Consider the following 26,930-nt stretch of genomic DNA (forward strand, 5'->3'; position numbering starts at 1 on the left):
AGCGCATTTTCTATCACTCATCTTTCATACCCATTCACACGCTGCCGGCACAGCTGTCAGGAGCAGCGTGGGGTTAAGTGCCTTGCCCATGGACAAACCATTTCCATGTAGACTAGCGGAGGTGGGAATCAAACCCACAACCTTCACTCTCTCTACCACTGAGCTACCATCGCCCAATTAAACTACAGTTTAAAAAAACCAAAAACAAATAGTGAACAGCTATGAACAAAAAACATCAGGCCTTGTACCTAACAATGGTTACCATGTTGCATTCAATCCATTCCTTTGAAATGTATTTGCGCCTTTTATGTTATGTAGCATAAAACAACTTTATTACAAGATTATCATAACAGTGCTAAAAATGCAAACGTCGATGTTTTAGAAGCACATTTTTGAGAGGCCTTTCGTTATAGTTTAGCTGTCGTTCTAGGCTCACAATGGACCCAGAGCAAACCATTGCTGCCTTGGTGTCAAGAAATGAGCAACTGAAACATGAAAACGAGAAGATGAAGTTGATGGTCAATGACCTGACAGGCCGGATTCACAGCTTTAGCCAAATTCTAGGGGAGTCAACAGAAGGAAACCCACGCAGTCTGTACCAGACCACGTATGATGAGAGACAGTTCAGTGAAGACTTGCACAGAAGCAAACACGTCCACCGGACCTCATCCCCCAGTGACCTTAGGTCCTTCATACAAAACTCAATCTGCATCGACGCAAGTGAGCTCGGCTGCCCAGCCGAATATCCTCATGATGTCAAAGAAAGGATCTTGGGAGAGATTGCCCACCAACTGGATAGAAGTATTCTGTCACATGTTTTCCTGGGTCAGAAAAGGTTCTATGGTTTCAAAACACTTAACATCCCAGACAAGATCATAGAGCTGAGCATACATCCACTGTCAGGGAAGATGGATAAAGGCTATCAGCAGTATCTCACTCAGAGGTACACGGACCTCATGGAGCACTTGAAACAGTTGGGATACAAAACCACTCTTCACCCCACGTTCATCGAATTTGTTGTCAACACATACGGGATCCTGAAGGACAGGCCAGATGAAATACAGACCATGAAATACAATAATCCAGAGACTCTGAGGAAGATAATAATGACCACAGCACCAGTAAAACTTCAAGAGGATCTGCTGCTTTTGCTTAAGTGCCTTTGCCACTTAGCCGAGAAGAAAAACAAGCCTCCATTTAACTTCTACCGATGAATGTGTTCATAAAATCTCTTCAAGGACAGAAGCATCAGCTGCAACAACATGAACTGCAAGAACACCAGGAGCATTCAGCTGGGGCTTATCTCCAGTGTTTATGGTACATACAGACTGCCACTCTTATTCTCTGGATAGGATGCTGATGAGATGCTGGTTGATCACAGAGTATCACCCCTACACCTCCATTTCATGGGCTGAGTGGAGGGTGTAGCTACAAATATTCACGTCTTTGGTATGACACAGTTGGGGCTTCTCACCCCTGATTTTTATCTTGTACTATTTGAGCATCTGGTCGAACATGTGTGGGTACCAGTTAACCTTTAGCGATAGTCCATGGTTTCAGTCTTCCTTGTTGTCTTTTCCTTTTGGCCAAAACTAGAGTGCGCCAGAAATGCGATGTAGCTGCGTCGCACGTTGAATGATGGGATCATTCAAGATGTTGCATATATATTGTTTTTATTGGTATGAAAGGACACAAAGAGTGACAGTGTCTTAGCGGTGCACTCGTGATTTGCTCGCATTCATAAAACTTATTAAAACGTAGTCTGAGCTGACTTCGCATTTGGCCAATGTATTGAAACGCAAATGAACGATCTATAATGTAAATATCTGCATTTCACTCCACATTTGTCTTATTCATAGACAACAAGAGTACAACTCATGAATCTATTCTAAAATCTGGATAGAGTGCCGCCCCCGTGGCTCCGCTCATTCCCATGGAGCTGCTCACCCAGCTCTTAAGCCAAAAAAGATGCTCTAGCCCAAGCCCATACTCGTGGTGTCACTCCCATAATGCCTCGCGGCTATGTGAACGAGCCGTCCGCGTTATCGACTTGCTTGTGAAAGACATGATGGGAGTACGCTAATGACATGCGCTCGCGGTTTTCATGAATACTGACCTCACGTTAGCTTCGGGTTTAATATATGCCTGATTTCCCTTATATCATTTTATAATTATCATAAGAAACAATAACAACATTTAAAAAGTAGTTTTTATAATTCTTTATATTTATATTTATATATTTCTTAATTCAACCAGCAACCAGCTACTGACACCTACTGGAATAATATAGCGTTAAGTTAACTTAACAGGTGCAGCAGGTGACTTTTTCACTATAAGCATGGCTGGATCACCCAATGGGCGTTATGGCCGTTATGGGCACAGCATATATGGGGCCCAGCCAAAAGTGTGCCAAAATAATTCATTGTCATATTTCAAATGACACCCTCTCCAACTAATAGAACTCATGTCACTTTTATTTACTGAAAGGGAATACTGTAATTGCTAAAGCAACATGGAAACCATGGTAGCGGACAAGTCCACCTTCCCTGGGGTCGTGTATGACATAGCGCTAATGGGAGAGTTTTGAGGAGTTCTCTGCTGCACTGTCATCTACCAAATGGTGAGAATTCTGTATATTCACCATCTACAGGTAATATTTTTTGCTTTTGTCAAGGGTTAAATTGTGGAAAACAGACACCTTTTTTAATATACTTTTTTAATTTTTTGTTGTGCCATAAGCAGCTCAAGACAAATTGAATTGCACTATTATTGTATGATAAATGCAATACTCATGCAAGTCACTAGATGGGGTATAAAATAGTATCACTCCTCACACACAGTCGTGAAGTGAACACCAGACGAACATGTCTCTTCTATTCTGTATCACAGGTTGGTAAATATGCCTCATACTAAGTGCACACGCTAGACTTTTCAAGTAGTTTGAAGTCGACGTGTACTAAACTGTTCTTTATGGACAAATGGAAATGTTTGGGTTTTTGTTGAAAGACGTAACAAGAACAAAAGTGGTTATATTGTCTATAGAGCAGCTTTAGATTAAAGCTGCGACAATAGTCCACATCGAGACAGTAAAAAGTAAATGCACTGATTCTTTTTTGTATATATTATACTGTGAGGATGTACTAAATTACAGTACAAAAGGACATACATTTGGTTGCATCCGTCCTTCTCAAATAGTGGGCCGGGCCCCCCTTGCCGTACTAGAATACAGTGGAATTGCACATCCACAGCCACAAATGATGCTTTTCTGTTACAGACTAAATAACAATGTTAATAAAGTTATTCTTTGTTGGAAGTTGATCTATAGTTTGTTTTCTTTAATGTTATTAAGCATACAATGTTATGCAGAGGTGTACTTATAACAATTGTATAGACACATTATACTATTTATAGCCACTGTTATGATTTCAGCTCAATGCTCTTAACTGCTAGGCTAACTCAAACTCATCCATGGACTGTTGGATTTCAACAGCAAGGATCACAGAGAAGTTTACGCACATGGACCGCAGAGCGTGATTCCTCTTCAAGAAGTGAGCGGTGAGTCTAATTTATTTTTTATTCTAAGTGGAATTGATAATGTAGTTTACATATTGTTGGAATTATACTGGACATTCTGTAATGTGTAACTATTGGGTGTGCGCCGTTCACGCCATGAGTCGTGCATTCTATTTGATCACTGCCATTTGGTGGTGCCATTGGCAATGAACATATATGTCATCAGATTGGCATTGTTTGTGTGATGGAATTATTCAGCTGCAATTTTGTGTCAAAAGTGCCGTCGTCCCCTCTCTAACCTGCTACTGTTTTTGTTCTGAGGGTACACTCTTTGAAATAAAAGTGCTAAGTAGAACCATGTAAGGTTCTTCGGCTTGTCCTCATAGGAGAACCCTTTTTGCCTCCAGGAGGGTTTTGAAGGGTTCCACCAAGAACACTTTTAAAACCCTTTATTCAGGAAAGGGGTTCTCTGGATCAAAATGGTTCTTACTGGAACCATTAGTGTTACCAAGTACCCTTGAAAAACCCTTTCTCCGGGAAAGGGTTTTTTCAGAAGCAAAAGGTTCCCGGTAGAACCTCAGCCCTTGTAGAAGGAGCCTTTAGGAACCCTTATTTAAGAGTGTATGAGAGTCATATGTGGTATTTCTGGATTGCATTATAAGATTTTCCTGCATGGCCCCACCAGAATTTCCAGACCAAAATCACCACTGTCTGTCACAGAGATAAAGGAGAACAAAATGTACGGAAACATCCCAGAACCACAGAGGTCCATTGTTGCTGTGAGGCTGCAGAGATCCTCCACCGGAGGGTCACGGGGGTGCTGTCACCTATTTCAGCTGACATAGGGCGATAGGCGGGGTACACCCTGGACAGTTCACCAGTCCATGGCAGGGCCACATATAGGCAATTTAGAGTGACCAATCCACCTAGATCCCCAGATCTGCATGTTTTTGGACTGTGGGAGGAAGCTGGAGAACCCGGAGAACATGCAAACTCCTTGCAGAAAGACCCTTGCTCCAACCAGGGTTTGAACCCAGGGATCCGGGGTCTTCTTGCTGCAAAGGCAAGAGTGCTAACCACTACACCAACCGTGGAACCCAGAACTTCAAATTTGTCTATTTCGTAGAATGAATATAAACAATTTATGCTTTAGGGTTGGATGTTCTGTTTCTTGAATTTCATATTGTAACTGTATTGTAACCAGAAATATCCTTTAACCTGCAGAACAATACACTTTTTCTTATCATTCCCATAATGAGGGCGTTTCCCAACTGTTTTGATAGGAAAGAAGCAAAGCCATTTAATGGTCTTTTAACACTTTTCAGACTGTTTACCACTATGTACCAAACACAGTTTCCAAGTCTGTGGAACGCCCAGGTGTTTTTGAAGCATTACACAGTATCACTAGTGTTACGCCCGGCCGAGGGGATACCAGCGCCCAACGTAAAAGACGAAATTGAGAGTGGAAACCGGTGACAATAGTGAATAATTTATTAGTTTACAAAGTGAAATGTGGTGCATTTACAAACTTTGGTGTGAATCCAGGCCAAAATAACAAACAAACCTCCAGAAACTAACTGCAGTAAACCCTGAAAACAAAGACACACACTAATCCCTACCTCCCTAACTAGATAAACAGGAGAAAATGGTGATCGAACAAAAATGGCAAGTCACCCCTACCATGAGAACACATCCAAAATGAACCATAACTAACAAAAGCTCACAAATGCTGACACAACAGTATCAAATATAACATTATATACAATGAATTAAGGAGTTTTATTTTTTCTACATTAGTCAGTGCAGCCGAGCCAGTGTCGGTGTCCCTACTGCAACTTGGAACGACCACCTTCACCCAGGTGACCATGGTGCAAGTCAACTGCTGCTGCTTGAATCCAGGCTCGGGGTCGTGGCCGTTGTCTCTGCCTCTGACGAGCTTGTGCTGAGAGCTGGGGAGTAATTCTGTGATATATCCATGGAAAAGAAAAACATGTTTTGGTTGATCCTAACCACTGTTATTCACTTTGAAGGATTTCTAAACTACAATTGAACACAACAGACATCTGTGGCCAATAGCTGTAAGAGGACTCCATAAAAACTAGTGCGTCCTGTATTGTGAGCTTGATGTTCAGTAGATGAACGTTCACGTTGGCACATTTTTAGTTATTTTACAGCCTACTGCTTTTTCTGTGGTGAAATGCCGTGTTTTCACTTCTCAGCTGAGGTATATTTCTGCTTCGCCTCAACAACTACAGCAAGGTCGGACTTGAATGGAAGTAGCAGTGACCCGTAATCCTGACTTGTTGTGACTGTGTGAGATAAGAGAAAATGACTGTACCTTGTTGGATGACATTGTTGCTTTTGGCAACGCAGTGCTGATCTGAGGAGTAATGGAGGAAGTGTGTCGCAGGGTATGAGTGGTATTTACAACACTGCGATTACACTTGGCATCTGTAGGGGCGCTTGTGAGTCGAAAATCTAACATGTCGCCGTGTGCTGATTTAAAGAGCCGCTTCCAGTGTTGGGCAAGTTACTTCAAAAGCGTAACACTGTCATTGTTACAGTATAACATGACTGTCTTTGACTAGTAAGGCATTACTTTCACCAAATTAATGGAAATATGGATTTGGTGTTCTCAATAGATCTTATTGTGTTCAATGCAACTCATTACACATCCAGTAGGAGGTGATGTGGTGGGGCATAACGACTGAGCTATGCTACTAGCTTAACGTTAGCGTGGCACTGTTCTTTTGGATCTTTTGGTTTCGCACACAAAGTACGCTTCTATAATGTTCTTCGTATCCTTGTCACTGACGAACTGCAAATAACGAGCGTATGTCCATCTCGCGATTGTAGAGTCTGACTCACACACTGCTTCATTTTGGGTTTAAAGTGCATCGTAATGCACGTTACTAAGATTTGTACCGAGTAAAATATGACCTCTTTTTTTTAGCTATGCCTTACATTACTGCGTTACAGCAAAAGGTAATGCATTACTTTTATAACACGTTACCCCCAACACTGGCTGCTTCTAACCACTCTCTCTCCCACACAGAGCCCTAAATGAAGGGCCATTCAATTCATCTGTTAATCACATGTATCGGTCAAATTAACAGTCATTAGACATTGAAATATTCAATAGTGATCAGGTTCTGCATCTGATTACAGAGCATTATCATCAATTTAAGCTCAATTAAATTTTCCAAAGCGCACTCTCCAGTGTTGCCAGAGAAACAAGCCACCGGGCCTATGAAAACAAGCCCAAAACAAGCGACTTCTCCCTCAAAACCTCACACTTAAACTAGCTTTTAACATTTATTTAACATTATAACAGATGAGATATGAACATTTGCAGATCGATTTATGCGGTTGTACCAAGTACATTACGTACCCAGTAAACCTCTAAACTTTGCAAACACCGTGAAGATCATCTTGAATCCACAAATGTATTATTGGTTTGGATGTGCTCATCTTCATTTCTTTTAGTTCCAGTACGTTAAACTCATCCATCCATCCATTTTCTACCATTTTATCCTCCTTCACATGAGGGTCGCGGGGGGTGGGGGGTGTTCTGCCAAACTCAGGTGACATAGGGCGATGGGCAGGGTACACCCTGGACAGTTCGCCAGTCCATTGCAGGGCCACATAGAGACAAACAACCATCCACTCTCAACCATCGATCCACTTTCTCACTCACTGACGGTCAATTTAAAGTGTCCAATTGAACTATTTCCCAAAGCTGCATGTCTTTGACTGTAGGGGGAAGCCGGAGAAAACCCAGGCACACACGGGGAGAACATGCAAACTCCATGCGACTGTTGCTGATGACATACAGTCCAAAACCATCTACCACGGTGGCAGATTGTTTGATTCAAGAAAGAAAAAAACTATAAAACGATTACAAGATGTGTAGAGGGGGTTGGAGCTATCGTAGGATGGTGTGTGTACATCAAGCTTCACAATAGTTTTAACGGACGTCGTATTTTTATATACTTGAGGCCCCAGATTCTTATTTCTCACACTGTCTTATAAATCTTCTTCGATGGGAACTTGCTACAATGATGTTGACTAAAAGCTATCTTCTGGAATTAGAAAACTCACGTGCAATATCCCATCTTTCATATTGTTTCTTGGCTCTACAGTCTGATCATCTCAGTCTTGTCTTACACCAACTTTGCTCTTGTCTTGGTTGATGAAAATGAACTCCAGAGCCTCAGATTTATTATTTTCTATTTCTTTGACTAACTGTCTTTCAGCAATGCAGTTGATTCATTGACCAAACACCTCTTCTGTAAGTAATTGACCTCCGCCAAGGAGGTTTATGTTTGTCTGTTATTGACAAACATAACTTGAAAAGTCACGGACGGATTTGGATGAAATTTTGGTTTCAATTGGGTGTGATCCGTAGACGTTATCACTGGTTACAACGCTCGCTCTCTGACCATAACGTTATCTCTGGTTACAGCACTCGCTGTCTGACCCAGGCACACCGGCAGGGTGTATTTTGTAGGCACTGAGCTGCCTTGGCGGAGGTCTGCGATCTCCGAGTGCTTTTCTAGCTCAAAATGTGACAACATGCTGGCTAAACAACATGAACAGCACATCGCTTACTTACTCCTTCTGTTTCTCTGCTACACAGCTCTTCTTGACCATCTCTCTGCCTGAGAAACAGTCTGACAACAGGTTGCCTCCTTTGTTGGTAAATGACTTGTGTTTTACAACAGTTGGCATAAGTAATGTTGCGTTACTGCCTCCTTCTGGACTATTCTTCCATGTGGACTCTTTTTCATTACTCAATTTCTAGGCCTCAATGCTGAAAGGTGTGCACACTATTTGAGAGCTTTTTTGATCAGATACCTTTGCTCAGGGGAAAGCTTCTCAGGAAAGTGGATGTGAAAAGTGATGATGAGGTTTCCTCTCTGTGACGGCTCCTGAGACAGTGGCATTCCCTCTCCACTCACCACTTTTTTGTACATAGGTCTGATGACAAAAAACCCACTATGAATGTTATGTATATACAGACGATTCTGATTTGACCCCAGTATGGGAACATACTTACTGCACAATGTCATTAATAGGGATGGTGAGCAGTCTGCCATCTAGTGTCTCTACATTCACAGAGAATCCAGTCAGGGCCTGTAAGAGTTTTTTAAAGATTATTTTTCCTTTCTTTTTCTCTGAAAAAACCCCTCAAGAACAAAAAAACATCTGTTACAATGACTCACCATCTCCAGAGAAATGTGGACCTTGTAGATCAGGTCATTGTCTTGTCTTTCAAACAGAGGATGACTCTTCTGTCGCACCACGAACACAAAATCTGCAGGGATGTTGTTTGGTCCCTAACGGTTAAAGGGTGATCACATTTTAGTCAGGATCCGTTCTTTAAAACAATTATCTAACAAAAAGTCAGCAAGGTCGTCGGATAGAATCCCAGTTCAACCATATGGAGTTTGCAAGTTCTCCTTGTCCAAAAACATGCGTGAATAGGACACTCTGAATTGAAAAATTGTCGGTTTTGCGCCTTGTTGGTAGAAAATGTACTTGCACTCATCAATGCACCCATGGGTGTGTCTTGAAATGAGTTGTGGTTAGGTGCAATGTTGGCACATTGTGAACTTGAGGCAGCAGAAAACCACTGCACCAGTGACCAACAAAAACCTGGTCTAAAGTCAATGCCGTGTTTAACTGGCTCATTAGATCAGTGTTTCTCAACACTGGTTTTAGATGTTACCCTGCTCCAACACACCTGATTCGAATGAACAACTTGTCATTGAGCTCTGCAGAAGCCTGATAACGATCTGAATCAGGTGTGTTGGAGCAGGGCAACATCTAAAACATGCAGGGCAGTGTTCCCTGAGGACCAGGGTTGGGAAACACTTTCATTAGATGCACCAACATCGACAGGTAAAAGCGCACTAACACTTTGTGTTGTCTAAAATGTAAAACATTGCAGCCTCACCTAGCCTTGCACCTAGCCGCCATCATGTGAGACTGTGTACGCGATCCCCATCGACTTCTGCCTATCTGCTTTACGTCTTTGGCACATTTCTTTAAAGGTGCATTATGTAATAAATCTAAAGCAAATGGCCATAAAATCCTCCTAATATGTCACAGAGACTCAGGAATAATGTTCATATAACAAACTGAACTCACCAACAACAACAGTACAGACAAAATATTTGCATAAAAATGAGGCGCCATCTACCACTGTCTACCAATCATTGCAGTCAGTAGAGTCTCAGCTGCTGAGCAACCACGGATTGCCAGTTACGTCAGAAAACGAAACCTAAAGGACCTCGGTATTTTGAATTTGAATGTAGTAACTGTTTTTGGCCACATTCTTACATTGGTGCCTTTAAAGTTCCTTTTGAACACTGATTTTCAGCTCTTCTGCAGAGAATTGTTCACTTCTCCAGGTTCATCCATTTACTATTTAAATAACAAATAAAACTCTGATTGGCTTAATTGATGTGATCCCAAAATTTTATCCCTATGAATAAATCAGACACTAAATACAACGGATTTGCACCTTGTGCCTCACTTTGTGCTGAGACTGCATGCCGTGTAAACAGCACACTCTAATGCACTGTAGATGATCTAAATAGGGCCCTCCCGGCCTGTCCAGGGTGTCAAGGTGTGCCTTGCCTTTCGCCAATGTCAGATAGGATTAGCTCCTTTTATGGGGAGGATAAAGCGGTAGACAATTAACGGATTAATATCACATGATGGTTCATTTACCTGATCTCCTTCTTTGGGGAAAATGATTCTTGTGCCGTCTTTCCATCCAGGATTTACATCAATTGTTTTGATCTTCGGTTTAATAATGAACGTTTGTGTTTCCTCAGTCAATTCCTGTTGATCAAATGTGGCAAATAAAAAAGTGTGATTAATTTAGTCTTATGTAAATCTTCAGAATCTAAACCCCGTTCTTCTTTGATGTTCCTAACCTTCCGGGATATCTTTATCTGTTTGGTGCATCCATGAAAGAGCTCCTCCAGGGACAAGTAAAGTTCTCTCTCTATTGGAGGGTCTTGTGTCTTCACCACGACTTGTTGGAGGCCACCAAACCTAAGTGGTGCCTCATTAGTGTGGAAGTCTAGCAATGCAAATGTTGCAAGAGACAAATCAGATCAATGTAGTTGCTGTTAAATGAAACACATTTACTGTATCTGTGATTTATTCTTATCCTCTCACCTGCAAATGGGTTGTCGCCTCCAAAGAATTGCCTGAATGTCTTGTCTGGTTGTCCATGGTAGTTGTACTTAGTTGACCAAGCTCCACCAATGCCAAACTCAGGCGGTATACCACTTTTTAGACCCTCCTCACCAAATTTATCATAAGTGGCTTTTTTCCTAGCTGTTAAAAAAGAGAAAAATCCAACAATCTTTTTATGGAAACCTATATGTTTTTAAGTTTACAGATTCACCATCAAAACCCAAATCACGGTGCATCTATTCTTCTGAGGGCATTGCACTGATTGGACTTTGATTCATTTTGACAGTCTAAGCAAGAGCTTATCCCTCACCTTAACCATAACCAGGTAAACTTAACCCAATCACAGTTTTTATCGTAGCCCCAAACTTAACCTGTTCCTCTGAAATGAGGTTCTGCATCGATAGGTTTTGGACCCCTTGAGGACCGTTCCTCAGAAATGAGGTTCTGCATCATGAGGTTTTGGTCCCCTTGATGACTGTTCCTCAGAAATGAGGTTCTGCATCGTAAGGTTTTGGTCCCCTTGAGGACTGTTCCTCAGAAATGAGGTTCTGCATCGATAGGTTTTGGTCCCCTTGAGGACCGTTCCTCAGAAATGAGGTTCTGCATCATGAGGTTTTGGTCCCCTTGATGACTGTTCCTCAGAAATGAGGTTCTGCATCGTAAGGTTTTGGTCCCCTTGAGGACTGTTCCTCAGAAATGAGGTTCTGCACCTCAAGTCCCCTTGAGGACTGTTCCTCAGAAATGAGGTTCTGCATCGATAGGTTTTGGTCCCCTTGAGGACCGTTCCTCAGAAATGAGGTTCTGCATCATGAGGTTTTGGTCCCCTTGATGACTGTTCCTCAGAAATGAGGTTCTGCATCGTAAGGTTTTGGTCCCCTTGAGGACTGTTCCTCAGAAATGAGGTTCTGCACCTCAAGTCCCCTTGAGGACTGTTCCTCAGAAATGAGGTTCTGCACCTCAAGTCCCCTTGAGGACCGTTCCTCAGAAATGAGGTTCTGCATCATAAGGTTTTGGTCCCCTTGAGGAACGTTCCTCAGAAATGAGGTTCCGCATCATAAGGTTTTGGTCACCTTGAGGACTACTGGTCAGTGGTTATGTCAGAAAAGGTTCTAAATAGGTAAACGAATCAAGTTCAAACACAGAGAGCTACGTACGGTTGCTGAGAACATCATAGGCTTCACCCAGATGAGTGAACTTATCCCTGCTTCCAGGTTCTCTGTTGCTGCTCGGGTGGAACTTCAATGCAAGGCGTCGATATCTGTGCAAAAAAAAAAAAAAAGAGGAAGCAGCGATAATGTGATAAAGTGCTCAATGTCTCCAATTCAAATGTAATCGTCTGCCGCTTACGCTTTTTTGATATCTGCATCTGTTGCGTCTCTGTTCAGTTCCAGAGTCTCATAATAATCCAAATTCATGGTGAAATTCAAACCTCAACACTTTCAGAGTCTGGTGTGAAGCTCCAGAGCGTTAACACCTGCTTTCTCCACATGACACAACAATTACCTCACTCAACAGTTTCCTTTGATGTCGCACACCTATACCTTCTTCTTGATATTTTGCCATTGGAATAAAACGTAATGTAATGATAAAGTAGCTCAAATATCTTGAAACCCTTGAGATTTACATCATCTCAGGTTCATGTGTCATGTGAATGAGACAATATCAAGTACTGCTCCTCTGCTCACCCTGAAAACTATGCTGTCGTCACCTCCTACGGCCGGGTCAACTGATGAAGTCCTCACGTTTATAAGTTTTATGTATGTAGATTGTAATTGAATAGATCATAGACGTGTATCATAGCAAAATATATTGTTATTTTTCCATATTGTGTTAGCAGTCAAACACTTGGATATTCAATTTGTAAACAGCATTTCCCCAATTACAAAAAACTTTGTATATTGCCTTATTGTGTTCATTTTTAATTCATTTTAATTTAATTCATAATACTTTATACATTTCACACACTGTTTAGTTCATGTTATGACTTCAATCCCTCATTTTATTATAATCATTTTATTATAATTTTAACAACAGTTTTTGAAATTTTGCTCCATTATACCCTTCACTTACTTGGGGGACAGTACTTATTTCTACCAGTAGATGTCAGTAGTCGGTTGGCGACTGCTGTTTGGCGCTATACTCCTGTTAAAAAGGGAGTACTTGGACGTGGACGTCGTCAGAGAACCCGGTGCACAGCTAAGACTGCACTTTTGTTTTGTTACAGGTGAGGAAAATGTGCCCTAGCACCATATAAAGTTATATGAAGATTATTCACACTGTTGGTAAGAGGCTGTTTGTGTTTCAGGTCGTTAACTGTGGCTAAAAACACCCGCTAACTGTTGCTAGCCTCTGATGCTAATTCGCATTAGCTGTGCAGCGTTGTAATAATACTGGTGACCTGACTGTGCAGTGGCTGCAGGTGAAATAGTTCATATGTACAATTTATGAATGTGTCACATTGAATGGAACGATCATTTTAAGGTGTTAAATGTTCACTTTTGCTTTTGTAACGCTTAATTAAATAAGTTAGACTGTTATATTAGTGAGACAGGAAGTTTATGCTAATACTGTATATGAGTAAGAAGAGGGCAGTGCAGAGCTAAGACTGTATTTTTGTTTGGTTACAGTGACTCTGGACCATCACAAGTCTTACATACAGTAAGTGTGAATATTTATGCTTTACAGTCATTTGTTCTTTACCAGGTATTTATGTGTAGATATTTCCTCCCCTGCCTGGTACGTCACTGATGTATGTATGTATGTATGTATGTATGTATGTATATATATATATATATATATATATTTATACATACATATAAGATAAGGACTATCTTATCTTATATGTATGTATAAATATATATATGTATGTATGTATGTATCTATATATATATACATGTGTATATAAATATTAAAACTTTAAAGCTCACATAGAGTGGTCCTGTTGCACATATATGTTAGTTATGGAGGTCTACTTGCATACATTAACTTGTTTTTAATCTCAAAAACCTCCTAGTTGCTGTAAACAAGCGGATAGAAATCCTCTTTTCTGACGCTGTCCCTGAGTCGTGATATTTCAGAGTGAACTCTGACCCCCAGAGGGCCGTTTCTCAATATCCATACTTGTGTGTACTTGTCCGTACTTGCGTACTCCTATATTTGTGAAAACGTCATCAGCCTCAGTCTAAGTTCTGTTCCATTTCTCAAGAACGCGAGCAGCGAGTACGGTTCTCATACCCTGAAGTGTTCTCGCTCCGCCCATTTTACCAAGTATGCATCAGGTGGTGACTTGAGCGTACTTGGGAAAGCCATATATCCCAGAATGCATTTCGCGGAACATAGCAGGATAAAATACAAATATAAACCTGAAATAAATATTTTTCTGTGTCCCGGAACGCAGTTTTGAAATCATTTGAGGCGAGAAATTAACATTTAGAATCCAAACATGTGGTTTGTGTATTATGATATATCTATAGTATGACAGCGGCGCTGTCGGAGGTGATCAGCGGCGCTGTCGGAGGTGATCAGCTCCGCCTCTGTGGACGCTCGGTGCTCACAGTGTCCAGCAGAGGGCAGCGTTACCCCGGCTGGGGTCAGGACAGGAGGATATTGTATAATATTAATTTTTAACTTATTATTATTTTGAATTTTAGATTTATATTAAAGCCGCACTGTCATTGTATATGTATTTACATATACATGCACTTTTTCTTATAAATGCCATACATGTTATGTATGTGAGGTTTTTGTTATATGTACAGATTTGATGCACTTTTGTAAACCTATTTTACATGTTCTAAAATATTAAATATACACTGATCTCCAACACTTTAAAAGTAATTCGTTTTTCAAATGGTTTCCAAATGCAGACTTTGTGTTCAATTAACTTCAATTAAAACTTCATAACTGCTGTGTTCAGAGATCTTTTAACTCCTGTCTGAGTCCGCCCTTCCATAAAGGAACATCATGGTTCACATATGATAAATATAGTCATCTGCTCATTTCTGCGATGGGACATACGGAAGAACCCCAACATCTTGTGACCACAGGAAACCACACTGACTGTCTGCCTCAGCTCCATGTAGAACACTTCCCTGTCCAGTTGGTGGCAGCAAAGAAGACAACAACACAAATGTTAGTAACCACACTGGCTGATTTTCTAATGGTGAGAGATTTTATTTTTTTTGATTGTATGTTTCCTGCAGTTCAATCATACTGAAGGAAACGGAAAAGTTTGAAATGTTTAAATTTAGTGGAAATTCAGTCTGTGGAAAACATGTCTTCAAGTCCAAGCTTCACACTTCCTAAATAAATACTGTTAGATTAAAGTTGGCTTAAGGTAACTTTGTTATTTTTAATGGTACAAGTTAACCTCACCAAAACAACTGAGACCTTAATGTCCTCATGACATGGTTTTGGAGTGCGAGATCAAGCATTTGCATATTTACACATTTCTGGTGAAACAAACTGCAAAGATGAGAACATTTTTGGACTACGTTTATCCGTCTTTATATGTAATGCTGAGGAGCTGCTGAGGGGAGAGAGTTGATGCATCTGAATGATCTGCACATTGAGCAGGGTATCAAAGGAATAATAACCATACATAGACTTTAATAGCATGGTGGAAAAGAGAATAGTCATAGTTATTTTACATTTAAATACAATTACCCTTTATAATTTTTTTCATGTACATAATATTGAAATATATATGAAAACATTATTTTAGCTGCATTTGTGTGTCTACATTTTAGCTCGATTTGACTAATGTTGTCTCTTGCAGTTGCTATGATCCAATGCCACGACCCATGATGGCCTTCTTTGTGTTTTTCTCTGGTCTGAACAGGATTATGTAACATTTAGGTCCAAACAGCGCCACCAAGAGGCCGGAGCTGGAGGCCAGGATGGCAAAAACCTCCACTGCATCTGCATATTTGCCTGGTGAGTTGATGTAAGCAGGGATAAAGGCCACCCACACTGCACAGAAGATCAACATGCTGAAAGTGATGAGTTTGGCCTCATTGAAACTGTCTGGAAGATTCCTTGCTAGAAAAGCTAACAAACAACTGAGGACAGCCAGTAAACCAATATAACCAAGTAAAACTGCAAAACCAACTGTGGACCCAACTGCACACTCATAAACTATCTTGTCACTGTGATAGTGGGTGTTTTTATGAGGCACTGGTGAAGCAGACACAAGCCAGACAGTGCAGATTGCTGCTTGAACGGAAGTCAGAACCAGAACTGTCCCTCTCTGCTGCACAGCACCAAACCACTTCAGACTGGACTCACCGCCTGGTTTGGAGGCCCTGAACACAGCCAGAACCACCATGGTTTTCACCAGGATACATGAGACACAAAGCACAAAGCTGATGCCAAATGCTGCATGTTTTAGTTGACAAGTCCATAATCTGGGTCGTCCAATGAAGAGCAACGAGCAGAGGAAACACAATTTGAGCGACAGCAAGAGAAGAAAACTGAGTTCTGAATTGTTGGCACGAACTATAGGTGTGCTGTGATGATGGATGAAGATGCCCAGAACAACAGCACAGATACATGTGCCCAACAGTGAGGTGGTTGTCAAGCAGATACCCAGAGGCTCATGGTAGGAGAGGAACTCTGTTTTCTTAGGAACACAGTGGTCACGCTGGGGGCTGGACCAGAAATCTTCTGGACAACTGGTGCACTCCATGGAGTCTGAGAAAAGAGGGTGATGAGATACATATTTATACAACATTTCTGAACTGTGGTGTTTAAAAGATTACACTCACCAGTTGTATTGCTGATCTTTCCCTCAGAACAGGGGACACAGACAAAACAACACTCAGGTTCCCCCTTCTTTCTGGCCATGCGGGTACCTGGAGGACAACTCTCACTGCACACTGACCGAGGAGGCTGTGCGGAGAAACATCAGTGTCTGTTAGACTCATCTATAATGATTAAGGGAAAGAGATGGTCATCTGAAAAAGTAAGAAGTTACCTGATTGGATTCAAAGTTCCAGAAGATTTTGTCTTCATCCAGTGTGAGTTCTTCACCTTTGAAGGCTGACCTCTTAACCTCACCCACTCTTTGAACTTTAGTTCTTCCATCAGGGAGCCACACCCAGTTCATGATGTCATATACAGGTAAGGCATCACCATTTTCATCAAATGACACTTGATCACCAAATGTTGTGGTGAAGTTGACTTTTTCCATGTAATACATTGTCTATGAAAATCCAGATTAGGGACAAAGGGGGAAAAATAATTTTAAGTACACTGCATCGAAAATTAGGCCACCAAAACATTTTGGCCGAAACAGGATATTGTGATGAGGCATGCAAAAACTGCGGCCAGCACAAGCCTGTCTATTCCCACTTAGAGTCTGTCCAAGATCAGTTTGAACTGCAATAAAACAATTCCAATAAGATGTGAGTACACGGTGGAACAGCACCTATTAAATGCTGGAAAGTCTCTTTGCACTCTTTGAACAATCAACTAAAGACATCAGCTAATCTGATGCATCTGTAGCAGATGTTATTCCATAAATTGCAGCACTAAAGCGTCTTCTACACAAAGGTTGAGACCAGGGAGTGAAAACAATAAGTGCTCTGTCTGTCAAAACGTTTTACTGAGATCTACTCGGATCCCCTGCACTTCATTGTGACTGTAATCAGTCCTCGTCATAAAGATCATTACTTGGATGTGGGGATCAAATAGCGTGTAGAGAAATGATCCAGGCTGTGTTGGATACGGAGAGCCCGCTAGGAGATGGAGAGGAGCACAGCGGAGCACACAATATACTGCTGTGGAGGTCCCTGACACAGGGGAAGGCAGCAGTCTGCTAGTCTTTACACCATGTTTCCAGGCGGCTCTGGGTCCACGCTGGTGAGGCTGCACACTTTGGTGTCCCTCTTGATGCACTCTCTCCAGTTTTTCCTTGGTCTACCAAGACCTCTGTTGCCTGGCAACTGCAGTTTGGTGATGGTGTTGATGTAGCCGCTGGCTCGCTCAACATGCCTGTACCACTGGAGTAGGCACGACCGCAGCACTGAAGTGATGTCTTCAACACCTAGTCTTGCAAGTTGGCTAGCCGAAGGGCTCACATCAATTTAATCATCTATTCATGGATCTGTCGTTGCGGCGCAATCGCTAGAGGTCCAAGGTGGCTGGGGCCCAACTTTCACTCCCATGTAGCATAGCTGAACGTATGCAGGAGTTGAACACCTTGCCATGTGTTTCTGAAGGGTAGGTGCCTGGATGTTAGGAAATTCTGCACGGCTGACAAGCTACCTCTTATGCCAGAGCACTTCCTGTGGACTCAGAACTCACATTTGGTGCACTGGATTGAGTTGACGCCAACGCCAGAGTGACATACCACACATGGGAAGGAACCAGTGTCTTTCAGTTTGTTCAGACCCTGGCCAGATATCATGATCTTTGTCTTTTTCATGTAAACCCATAAGCCCTTGTGTTCCATGCCCGACTTCCAAGCCTTCAACCTTGCGATGCATTCTTCCAGGGAGTCTGCAATGGTTATCAGGTCATCTGTGTAAGGAAACTCCCAGGGTACACTGGTGTGGAATTCACAGGACAGAGCTTCTATGACAATAATTAACAGCAGGGACTGAGGACAGATCCTTGATGCACCCCCACTCCAACAACAAACTCCTCGCTGTATTGTTCATTGACGCGCACATGGCTCCTGACATGGCCTGGATCACCTTCACAGTCCACTCCTCAACACCAAGACTTCTCAGTGCCCACCACAGTACTCTTCTGGGAACTTGGTCAAAGGCCTTCTCTTGATCCATAAAGACAAAGTAAAAACGCATATTTGCAGCAATGAACTTCTCTTGTGGCTGACGCACGATAAATATGGCATCAGTGGTGCCTATACCAGGCACAAAGGATAAGGGGCAGCAGTTTGAGAAGGGACGCCCAGACCTCCCTCTCGCAGGTCACTTCCTCCAGCTCTTCCGGGGGGACCCCAAGGCGTTCCCAGGCCAGCCGAGTGACGTAGTCACTCCAGCGTGTCCTGGGTCTTCCTCTGGGTCTCCTCCCGGTGGGACATGCCCTGAACACCTCCCGAGGGAGGAGTCCAGGGGGCATCCGATACAGATGCCCGATACAGAGCTCCTCACCCTATCTCTAAGGAAGCGCTCCGCCACCCTGCGGAGAAAAATAATTTCAGCCGCTTGTATCCGGGATCTTGTTTTTTTGGTCATAACCCAAAGTTCATGACCATAGGTGAGGGTAGGAACGTAGATTGACCGGTAAATCGAGAGCTTTGCCTTTCGGCTCAGCTCCTTCTTCACCACAACAGACCGATACAACGACCACATTACTGCAGCCGCTGCTCCGATCCGCCTGTCAATCTCACGCTCCATCCTTCCCTCACTCGTGAACAAGACCCCAAGATACTTAAACTCCTCCACCTGAGGCAGGATCTCTCCACTGACCCGGAGGGGGCAAGCCACCTTTTTCCGGTCGAGAACCATGGCCTCGGATCATCTGCAAAGAGCAGAGATGAAATCCAGTTGCTCCCTAACTGGACCCCGGCTGTGCCTAGTTATTGAGTTTGAGTTTATTTAAAGCAGGGACAATACATATTAATGAACATGTACATGTAAATATGCAAGATTATAGCCAAACGGCTAATTTCCAACTTTAGTCCCTTTGGCAGGTTGATGTCAACGACATAGGTAGTAAATGCAATTAAAACAATAGTAACCACAAAGAGAACAGTTAGCCTTTATGGCTAGTATGAGTAGGGGAAATAATTACAGAGAGAGAAAAAACAAAGTTAGACAAAGAATAAAAAACAAAAACAATGAAGAGTTTAGTGCATCATGAAACACATGTGCACCACACAATATAAATGTTTAGGCAGGGTTGTGGCAACAGTGCTGTTCTTCCAATAGCCAGACTTTGAGATGTTTGGTAAAAGAGATCAGAGTCAGGAGTTCACGTATTGTGTGTGGTATTGAATTCCAGGTGTGAGAAGCATGAACAGAAATCGTGGTTTGACCAAAGGCACTCTTTCTAAATTCTGTCCAAAAAAATAATGAACAGAACCGGTGACAAAGGGCTGCCCTGCCGGAGTCCAACATGCACTGGGAACAAGTCTGACCTACTGCCGGCAATGCGAACCAAGCTCCTGCTCCAGTCGTACAGGGGCCGCACGGCCCTTAACAAAGGGCCCCGACCCCATACTCCCGGAGCACCCCCCACAGAATGCCACGAGGGACACGGTCGAAAGCCGTCTCTAAGTCCACAAAACACATGTGGACTGGTTGAGCAAACTCCCATGAACCCTCGAGCACCCTGCGAAGGGTATAGAGCTGGTCCAGTGTTCCACGGCCAGGACGAAAACCGCATTGTTCCTCTTGAATCTGAGGTTTGACGATCGGCCGAACTCTCCTCTCCAGTACCCTGGAATAGACTTTCCCCAGGAGGCTGAGGAGTGTGATCCCCCGATAGTTGGAACACCCCCTCCGATCCCCCTTTTTAAAAAGAGGGACCACCACCCCGGTCTGCCATTCCAGAGGCACTGTCCCCAACTGCCACCCAATGCTGAAGAGACGTGTCAACCAGGACAGCCCTACAGCATCCAGAGACTTAAGGTACTCAGGTCGGATCTCATCCACTCCCGGTGCCTTGCCACTGGGCAGCTTCCTAACTACCTCAGTGACTTCGGCTTGGGTAATGAATGAGTCGACCTCTGAGTCCCCAGCCTCTGCTTCCTCTAGGGAAGGTGTGTCAGTGGGATTGAGGAGATCCTCGAAATATTCCTTCCACCTCCCGACAATGTCCCCAGTCGAGGTCAACAGGTCCCCACCTCCACTGTAAACAATGTTGGCAGAGTACTGCTTCCCCCTCCTGAGGTGCTGGACGGTTTGCCAGAATTTCTTCAAGGCCAACTGGTAGTCCTCCTCCATGGCCTCCCCGAACTTTTCCCAGACCCAAGTTTTTGCTTCTGCGACTGCTCGGGCCACTGTCCGCTTGGCCTGTCGGTACCTGTCAGCTGCCTCAGGAGTCCCTCGAACCAACCAGGCTCGATAGGACTCCTTCTTCAGTTTGACAGCATCCCTTACTTCCGGTGTCCACCACCGGGTTCGGGGATTGCCGCCGCGACAGGCACCGGAGACCTTACGGCCGCAGCTTCAAACAGCCGCATCCACAATGGAAGTGGAGAACATGGTCCACTCTGACACAATATCTCCATCTTCCCTCGGGATCTGGTCAAAGCTCTCCCGGAGGTGGGAGTTGAAGACCTCCCTGACAGGTGATTCCGCCTGGCGTTCCCAGCAGACCCTCAAAATGCGTTTGGGTCTGCCAAGTCTGTCCAGCTTCCTCCCCTACCAGCTGATCCAACTCACCACCAGGTGGTCATTGTCTGATAAGTTTGATGAAATCCTCCTAAATATTTTCATAAATTCTTAATTGATTTATTCTTTGAAGCATGAATATTAATCTATATGTCTATTTATATAATTGCAATGCCTTGACTTTAATAAGGTAAGTACACACAGTCCAATGACAACAGAATTACATGAAAAAAACATTGATACAGAATTGGCATAATTTCTTTATGTGTTTCAGTTTCAGTTTTCGGCCAAGCGTTTCGTTACTTACGGTTTTAGATTTTGGCCAACAAATTTCACTTTGGTTGCTTCCCTACTTTCTATACACTAACTTTCACACTACAAAGAATACCCGAAGTAGGATCCATCCATCCATCCATATTCTACGGCTTTATCCTCCACATGAGGGTCACGGGGGGCTCTGGTGCCAGTCCCAGCTGACATAGATCTAAAGGCAGGTCACACCCTGGACATGTCACCAGTCCATCACAGGCTCACATAGAGACAAACAACCATCCACTCACACTTATGGTCAATTTTGAGTGTCCAATTTGCCTAATCCCAGAAGTAGGATTTGGTCTATAATTTCTTTAACACTTCACACTCCAAATGAAATATAAAGGAATTAAGTGAAATTTAGAGTTGGGTGTAAACTGATATCTCACCTGCCATGGCTCCAGTCTTTGTAAATGAGCACAGGTGTTGTTGTTGAAAGGTCCTCTCCCTGGCTCACACTGCAGCATGTCATCAAGAGCATACGCCAGAGCGTACACAGCCTTATACACATTATACTCTGACCTGAGGTCTGAAACATCCAATAAATCATTCTCCACATTCTCTATAACTTCCTGTCCAGTACATAATTCTCCTCCAGCTTCCACCCAACCTGCTGGAGGTGGTGCAAATCTACACTGAAATGTGTGTTCCCAAAACTGATTTACCTGCAATGAAGTTCATCTTAAATCGATAACAGTATATATATTTCTTCAGAAAAATACCAGATCAGAGTGAAATTCTCACCATGCTGTTTCCATCTGTGTTGTTGTGATGTAGATCAGGACGTATTTGTAACAGGAAGTCTCTGAGTCCTGGTATTTCTCCTCGACGGATGGAGATGCCCAGTGTTCCACTCAGATACGGCATGAAGTGAGGAGTATGAAGTAAAGTGCTTGATGACCAGGCTTCACTGGCAATCCACTGCAGGCCTGTCACATTCTGCCTCACCACCTGTACATTGTATTATAACATGAATTCATACTTTCATACCAATAAAATATAATCTAGTTTCAACAGTTGATATCACACACAAAAACCTATTGTTCTACCAGGATTACTGTTAAATTTGAATTTGTCATGGTAATCTTACTCTTAAACATTAGCAGCAGCTTTAACAAATGACATGTGAAATAGAATTCATGAAATCTGTTTTTTTTTTAAGGCTAAAGTGTTTTTGCTACATATTTTTTTCAGGACTGACCTCTTCCATGAGGTCACTCATGAGATTATTTGCAAACACAATCACCACCTGAGCTGTAGATTTCCTCATCACATCCACTATTCTCCTGAGTTCAGCAGGGTCATCACCCCAGGGCAAAATCTCTGTGTAAGCCAGACAACCTCCACCAGCTGGACCCAGATCAGAGTGAAAGGATCGGGCAGCGTGGACTCCATAATCATCATCACTGATGAGCAGGCCTGCCCAAGTCCAACCATAGTGTTTTAGTATCTGAATCATAGCATTCACCTATGTGGATACAGAGCAGAGGGATTAGTGCACAGGCTGGAATCATCTTTACTAGAATTCCTGCTCAACAGGTTCATCAGAGACTAATCACTGTCTTTAAGTGTTGTATATCTGACACCACACAACTCTGTCAATGAGACATATAACATGACTGGTGACACACTCTTTTCTTTTAGTAGATACATTTTCACCTGAAAAGCATCACTTGGGATCGTCCTAAAGAAAGATGGAAACTTTTGTCGATCACTCAGGCAGGAACATGTGGCATAATAACTCACCTGCAAAGAGAGCAGACCACTTCTTGTGAGAAACATTTTTTGTAATATTTTTTAATATATATGGTTGATTACTCAACTATCAGATCTCCATTAAATGGAAAAATAAAATAATAGAATTTAATTATTCACCATAATGATCGAAGCAGGAAGATTTAAAAACTTACCATAGGCACTCTGTACAAACCTAAGACTGCAGAAATGGCTATAGAATTTGAAGAGAAAGGATCTCCCACAATCCCTAGGACTGGAGGAGTTTCTACACAGTTCTCCTCTAATGTAACTTGCTCTTCTTGACCACTGACTAAGGTCAGTGCTGCACGGAATCCAATTCCTAGTTGGACACAGTTATCATACAGACTGTATCCCAGAGTGACATAAGGCAGCAGGTTTGACTTTCTGTTGATCTCATCAATAGCAAAGGCCATGGTCTGAGCATGTCTCAATCCTATAATATCAAAACTAACAACATAACACAAGGGTTTACTAATAATGATAATAATAATGATAATACAATAAAAAACGTTAAATAGGTACAATACAAAGCTACATGTTTTACAACTACATGTTATGAATTCAGTCGGATAAATAGTTCAAACATAACACAATGTAGAGGGAAACTTAACATGACTTAAATGGTATATATATATATATATATATTACTATACTATATCTATATATACTAAGGTACTGTATATGTATATGTATGTATATACACACTAATTATTTCACATTAATCACACAGTCTTTCAACTTTCGTTTCATCAGCTTTGTGCTGTTTCCCTCACAGACTCACCCGTAGCAGTCAGCCTTCTGTGGCTCTGAGGTAAAAGACAGGTCAGGATCAGCTGAAATTGAGTTGACTGTAAAAAGTCCACCTAGAATCACATCTCCAGGTTTGTGCATCCCATTTAAATGAAACTGTCCCTTTAACTGACAAGAGGAGGAATAAAGGGAGGAGGACACAGCAGAGGAGAAACAGAAATACAACATTAGGAAGAGGAGACTGCTGTCTAAAAATGCCTTCATGACTTTGCTTTGACTCATCTCCTTTTCTGAGTGCAGTCTTATCACAATATCAACACATTTTATTGATTTGCAACATGTTGATTCAACTTGTAACACCACCCATCAGTGCAGAGGAGGAAGTGAAGCTGTAGGGGCAGGGCCCAAAATAAATCCCAACCGACTTTGTAGACATTTTTATTCATTATTATTTGACCTTTGGTATTTTTAATTTCCCTTAATTTTTAAATTTGATGTTCGATTGTAGAAATTACAAAATTAAAAGCCACAGCACAGAACATTAATAACAGCGTTTATTGCAAATCAAAATTACTGTTGTACTATTTTCTGTCAAACACTTGGATATTCAATTTGTAAACAGCATTTCCCCAATTACAAAACAACTTTGTATTTTGCCTTATTGTGATCATTTTTATTATAATGATTATATTTATTATAACTTTTTTTTGAATAATGGTAATGTTCAATTAGGGCTGGGCGATATGGCCTCAAATCAGTATCACAATATATTGAGCAGCTTACCTTGATAACTATAATTGAACGATAAGTTCTAAGTTGTTAAATGACGTCATCGCCTAATTTGCATAATTTACAATTTGCCTGAGATAAGCATGTGCTCCGTGACATGGTACAGATATCAGCACTGACACATATCAGACATTATATTTATGTATATAAATGTGTATATATACACATATACATACACACATGTATATGTGAATATATATATATAAAAAATACATATACTTGTGGACATGTTTTGGTGGACACCAGCGGTAAGGGATGCTGTCAAGCTGAAGAAGGAGTCCTACCGGGCCTCTTTGGCTTGTGGGTCTCTAGAGGCAGCTGATGGGTACCGGCAGGCCAAGCCAACACGGCTTCGGCGGTCTCTAAGGCAAAAACTCGGGCGTGGAAGGAGTTTGGTGAGGCCATGGAGAACAACTTCCAGACAGTTTCGAGGAGGTTCTGGTCGGCGATCCGGCGACTCAGGAGGGGGAAGCAGCATCATCTGTGTAGTGGGGATGGGGTGCTGCTGACATGCCTTCCAATGAGGATGCAGAGTCTGGGGACTCAAGAGTGGGCTGTCCTATCTCTGGGGTTAAGTTTGCCGAGGTGGTTAAAAAGCTCCTCGGTGGCAGGGTCACAGGGGTGGATGAGATCCGCCCAGAGTTCCTTAAGGCTCTGGATGTTGTAGGACTGTCTTGGTTGTCTCTGCAACGTCGCATGGACGTCGAGGACTGCCTCTGGATTGGCAGACCGGTGTGGTGGTCCCTCTTTTTAAGAAGGGGGATCGGAGGGTGTGTGCCAACTATAGGGGTATCACACTCAGCCTCCCGGGTAAGATCTTTTCGGGGTCCTGGAGAGGAGAGTCCATCGGATACTCAAACCTCGGATCCAGGAGGAACAGGGTGGTTTTCGTCCTGGTCGTGGAAAGGTGGATCAGCTCTATACTCTTGGCAGGGTCCTGGAGGGTGCATGGGAGTTCGCCAAACCAGTCTACATGTGCTTTGTGGATTTGGAGAAGTCGTTAGATCGTGTCCCTCTGGGACTCCTGTGGGGATTGCTCCGAGAGTATTGGGTTCCGGAACCCTTGGTAAGGGCCATTCAGTCCCTGTACGACCGGTGCCAGAGCTTGGTCCGCGTTGCCGGCAGTAAGTCGGATCCCTTTCCGCCAAGGTTGCCCTTTGTCACCGATTCTGGTGACTACGAATACAAATTTCAAATCCAATTCCAAATCAGCACCTCCAAATCCGAGACCATGGTTCTTAACCGGAAAAGGGTGGAGTGCTCTCTTTGGGTCGGGGATGAGATCCTGCCCCAAGTGGAGGAGTTTAAATATCTCGGGGTCTTGTTCGCGAAAAAATGGAGCGAGAGATCGACAGATGGATTGGTGCTGCAGTAATGCGGACTCTGCATCGGTCTGTCTTGGTGAAGAAGGAGCTGAGCCGAAAGACGTAGTTCTCAATTTACTGTTCGATCAACTCTCCTATCCTTACCTATGGTCATGAGTTGTGGGTAGTGACTGAAAGAACCAGATCGTGGATACAAGCGGCTGAAATGGGTTTCCTCCGCAGGGTATCTAGGCTCTCCTTCAGAGATAGGGTGAGAAGCTCGGTCATCCGGGAGAGGCTCAGAGTAGAACCGCTGCTCCTCCGCATTGAGAGAAGCCAGGTGTTCCGGGCACGTCTCACTGGGAGGAGTCAAGATCAAAAGGGCATCGTTCGTGCGGCATGGGATGAGAACCACGTGGCCGGAGCCATGAGCCTTGGGGCCCTGGGGCCAGAGAACAAACCACCAAAAAGGGTAAAAAGGGCACACGAGAGATAAGAATGTTTGCCTTCTGCTTTTATATGGTGGAGGGGCCATAAAACAGAGACGGCCAATGAGACTTAAAATATCCTGCCCCCCTGGAGAGTCACCTCCTTTCATAAAACAAGTAGTGTTACAAAATGAGGGATTTGCAGGATCTGGTTAAACTCAAATCAGGCTTTTGTCTGCATACAGGCCTTACACAACATAGGTCCCAACATATATATATATATATGTATATATATATGTTGGAACCTAAGCCATGTGGTTGTAATCCATTGTTCTTTGTGTATATATATACATACACACACACACACATATATATGTATGTATATATATATATAGATAATCAAATATCAAATCAGATTACTATGAAAATATAACTGTAATTGTAACTGTCCAGGGTGTGACCACGCCTTTTGCCGTATGTCAGCTGAGATTGGCACAGCACCCCCACGACCCTCATGTGGAGGATAAAGTGGTAGAAAATGGATGGATGGGTAACTT

The 26,930-nt window shown here is 42.8% G+C and overlaps 3 protein-coding genes across 3 annotated transcripts in view; all 3 read right to left on the reverse strand.

Annotated features, from left to right (window-relative positions):
- LOC310941034 (NACHT, LRR and PYD domains-containing protein 3-like) overlaps positions 1-26,930 on the reverse strand; it is a gene marked incomplete at both ends in the record, with an annotated part of 313,773 nt that overhangs the window by 93,066 nt on the left and 193,777 nt on the right. The gene's annotated exons all lie outside the window — the stretch shown is intronic.
- Positions 8,343-12,143, reverse strand: LOC310941357 (dnaJ homolog subfamily B member 13-like; the record flags this gene model as incomplete). Its single annotated transcript, XM_083906516.1, has 8 exons — positions 8,343-8,493; positions 8,573-8,649; positions 8,739-8,852; positions 10,252-10,365; positions 10,461-10,609; positions 10,708-10,869; positions 11,883-11,986; positions 12,076-12,143. The coding sequence occupies 8 exons, from the start codon at positions 12,141-12,143 to the stop codon at positions 8,343-8,345; spliced, it is 939 nt and encodes a 312-aa protein (XP_083762642.1).
- Positions 15,509-25,046, reverse strand: LOC310940539 (extracellular calcium-sensing receptor-like; the record flags this gene model as incomplete). Its single annotated transcript, XM_083905528.1, has 11 exons — positions 15,509-16,419; positions 16,494-16,617; positions 16,703-16,930; positions 21,734-22,009; positions 22,089-22,295; positions 22,546-22,812; positions 23,004-23,090; positions 23,255-23,549; positions 23,884-24,020; positions 24,636-24,643; positions 24,926-25,046. 11 exons carry the CDS (start codon positions 25,044-25,046, stop codon positions 15,509-15,511), a joined length of 2,661 nt encoding a protein of 886 aa, XP_083761654.1.

Source organism: Microchirus variegatus (assembly GCF_963457635.1).
Source record: "Microchirus variegatus genome assembly, chromosome: 19".
Taxonomy (NCBI): domain Eukaryota; kingdom Metazoa; phylum Chordata; class Actinopteri; order Pleuronectiformes; family Soleidae; genus Microchirus; species Microchirus variegatus.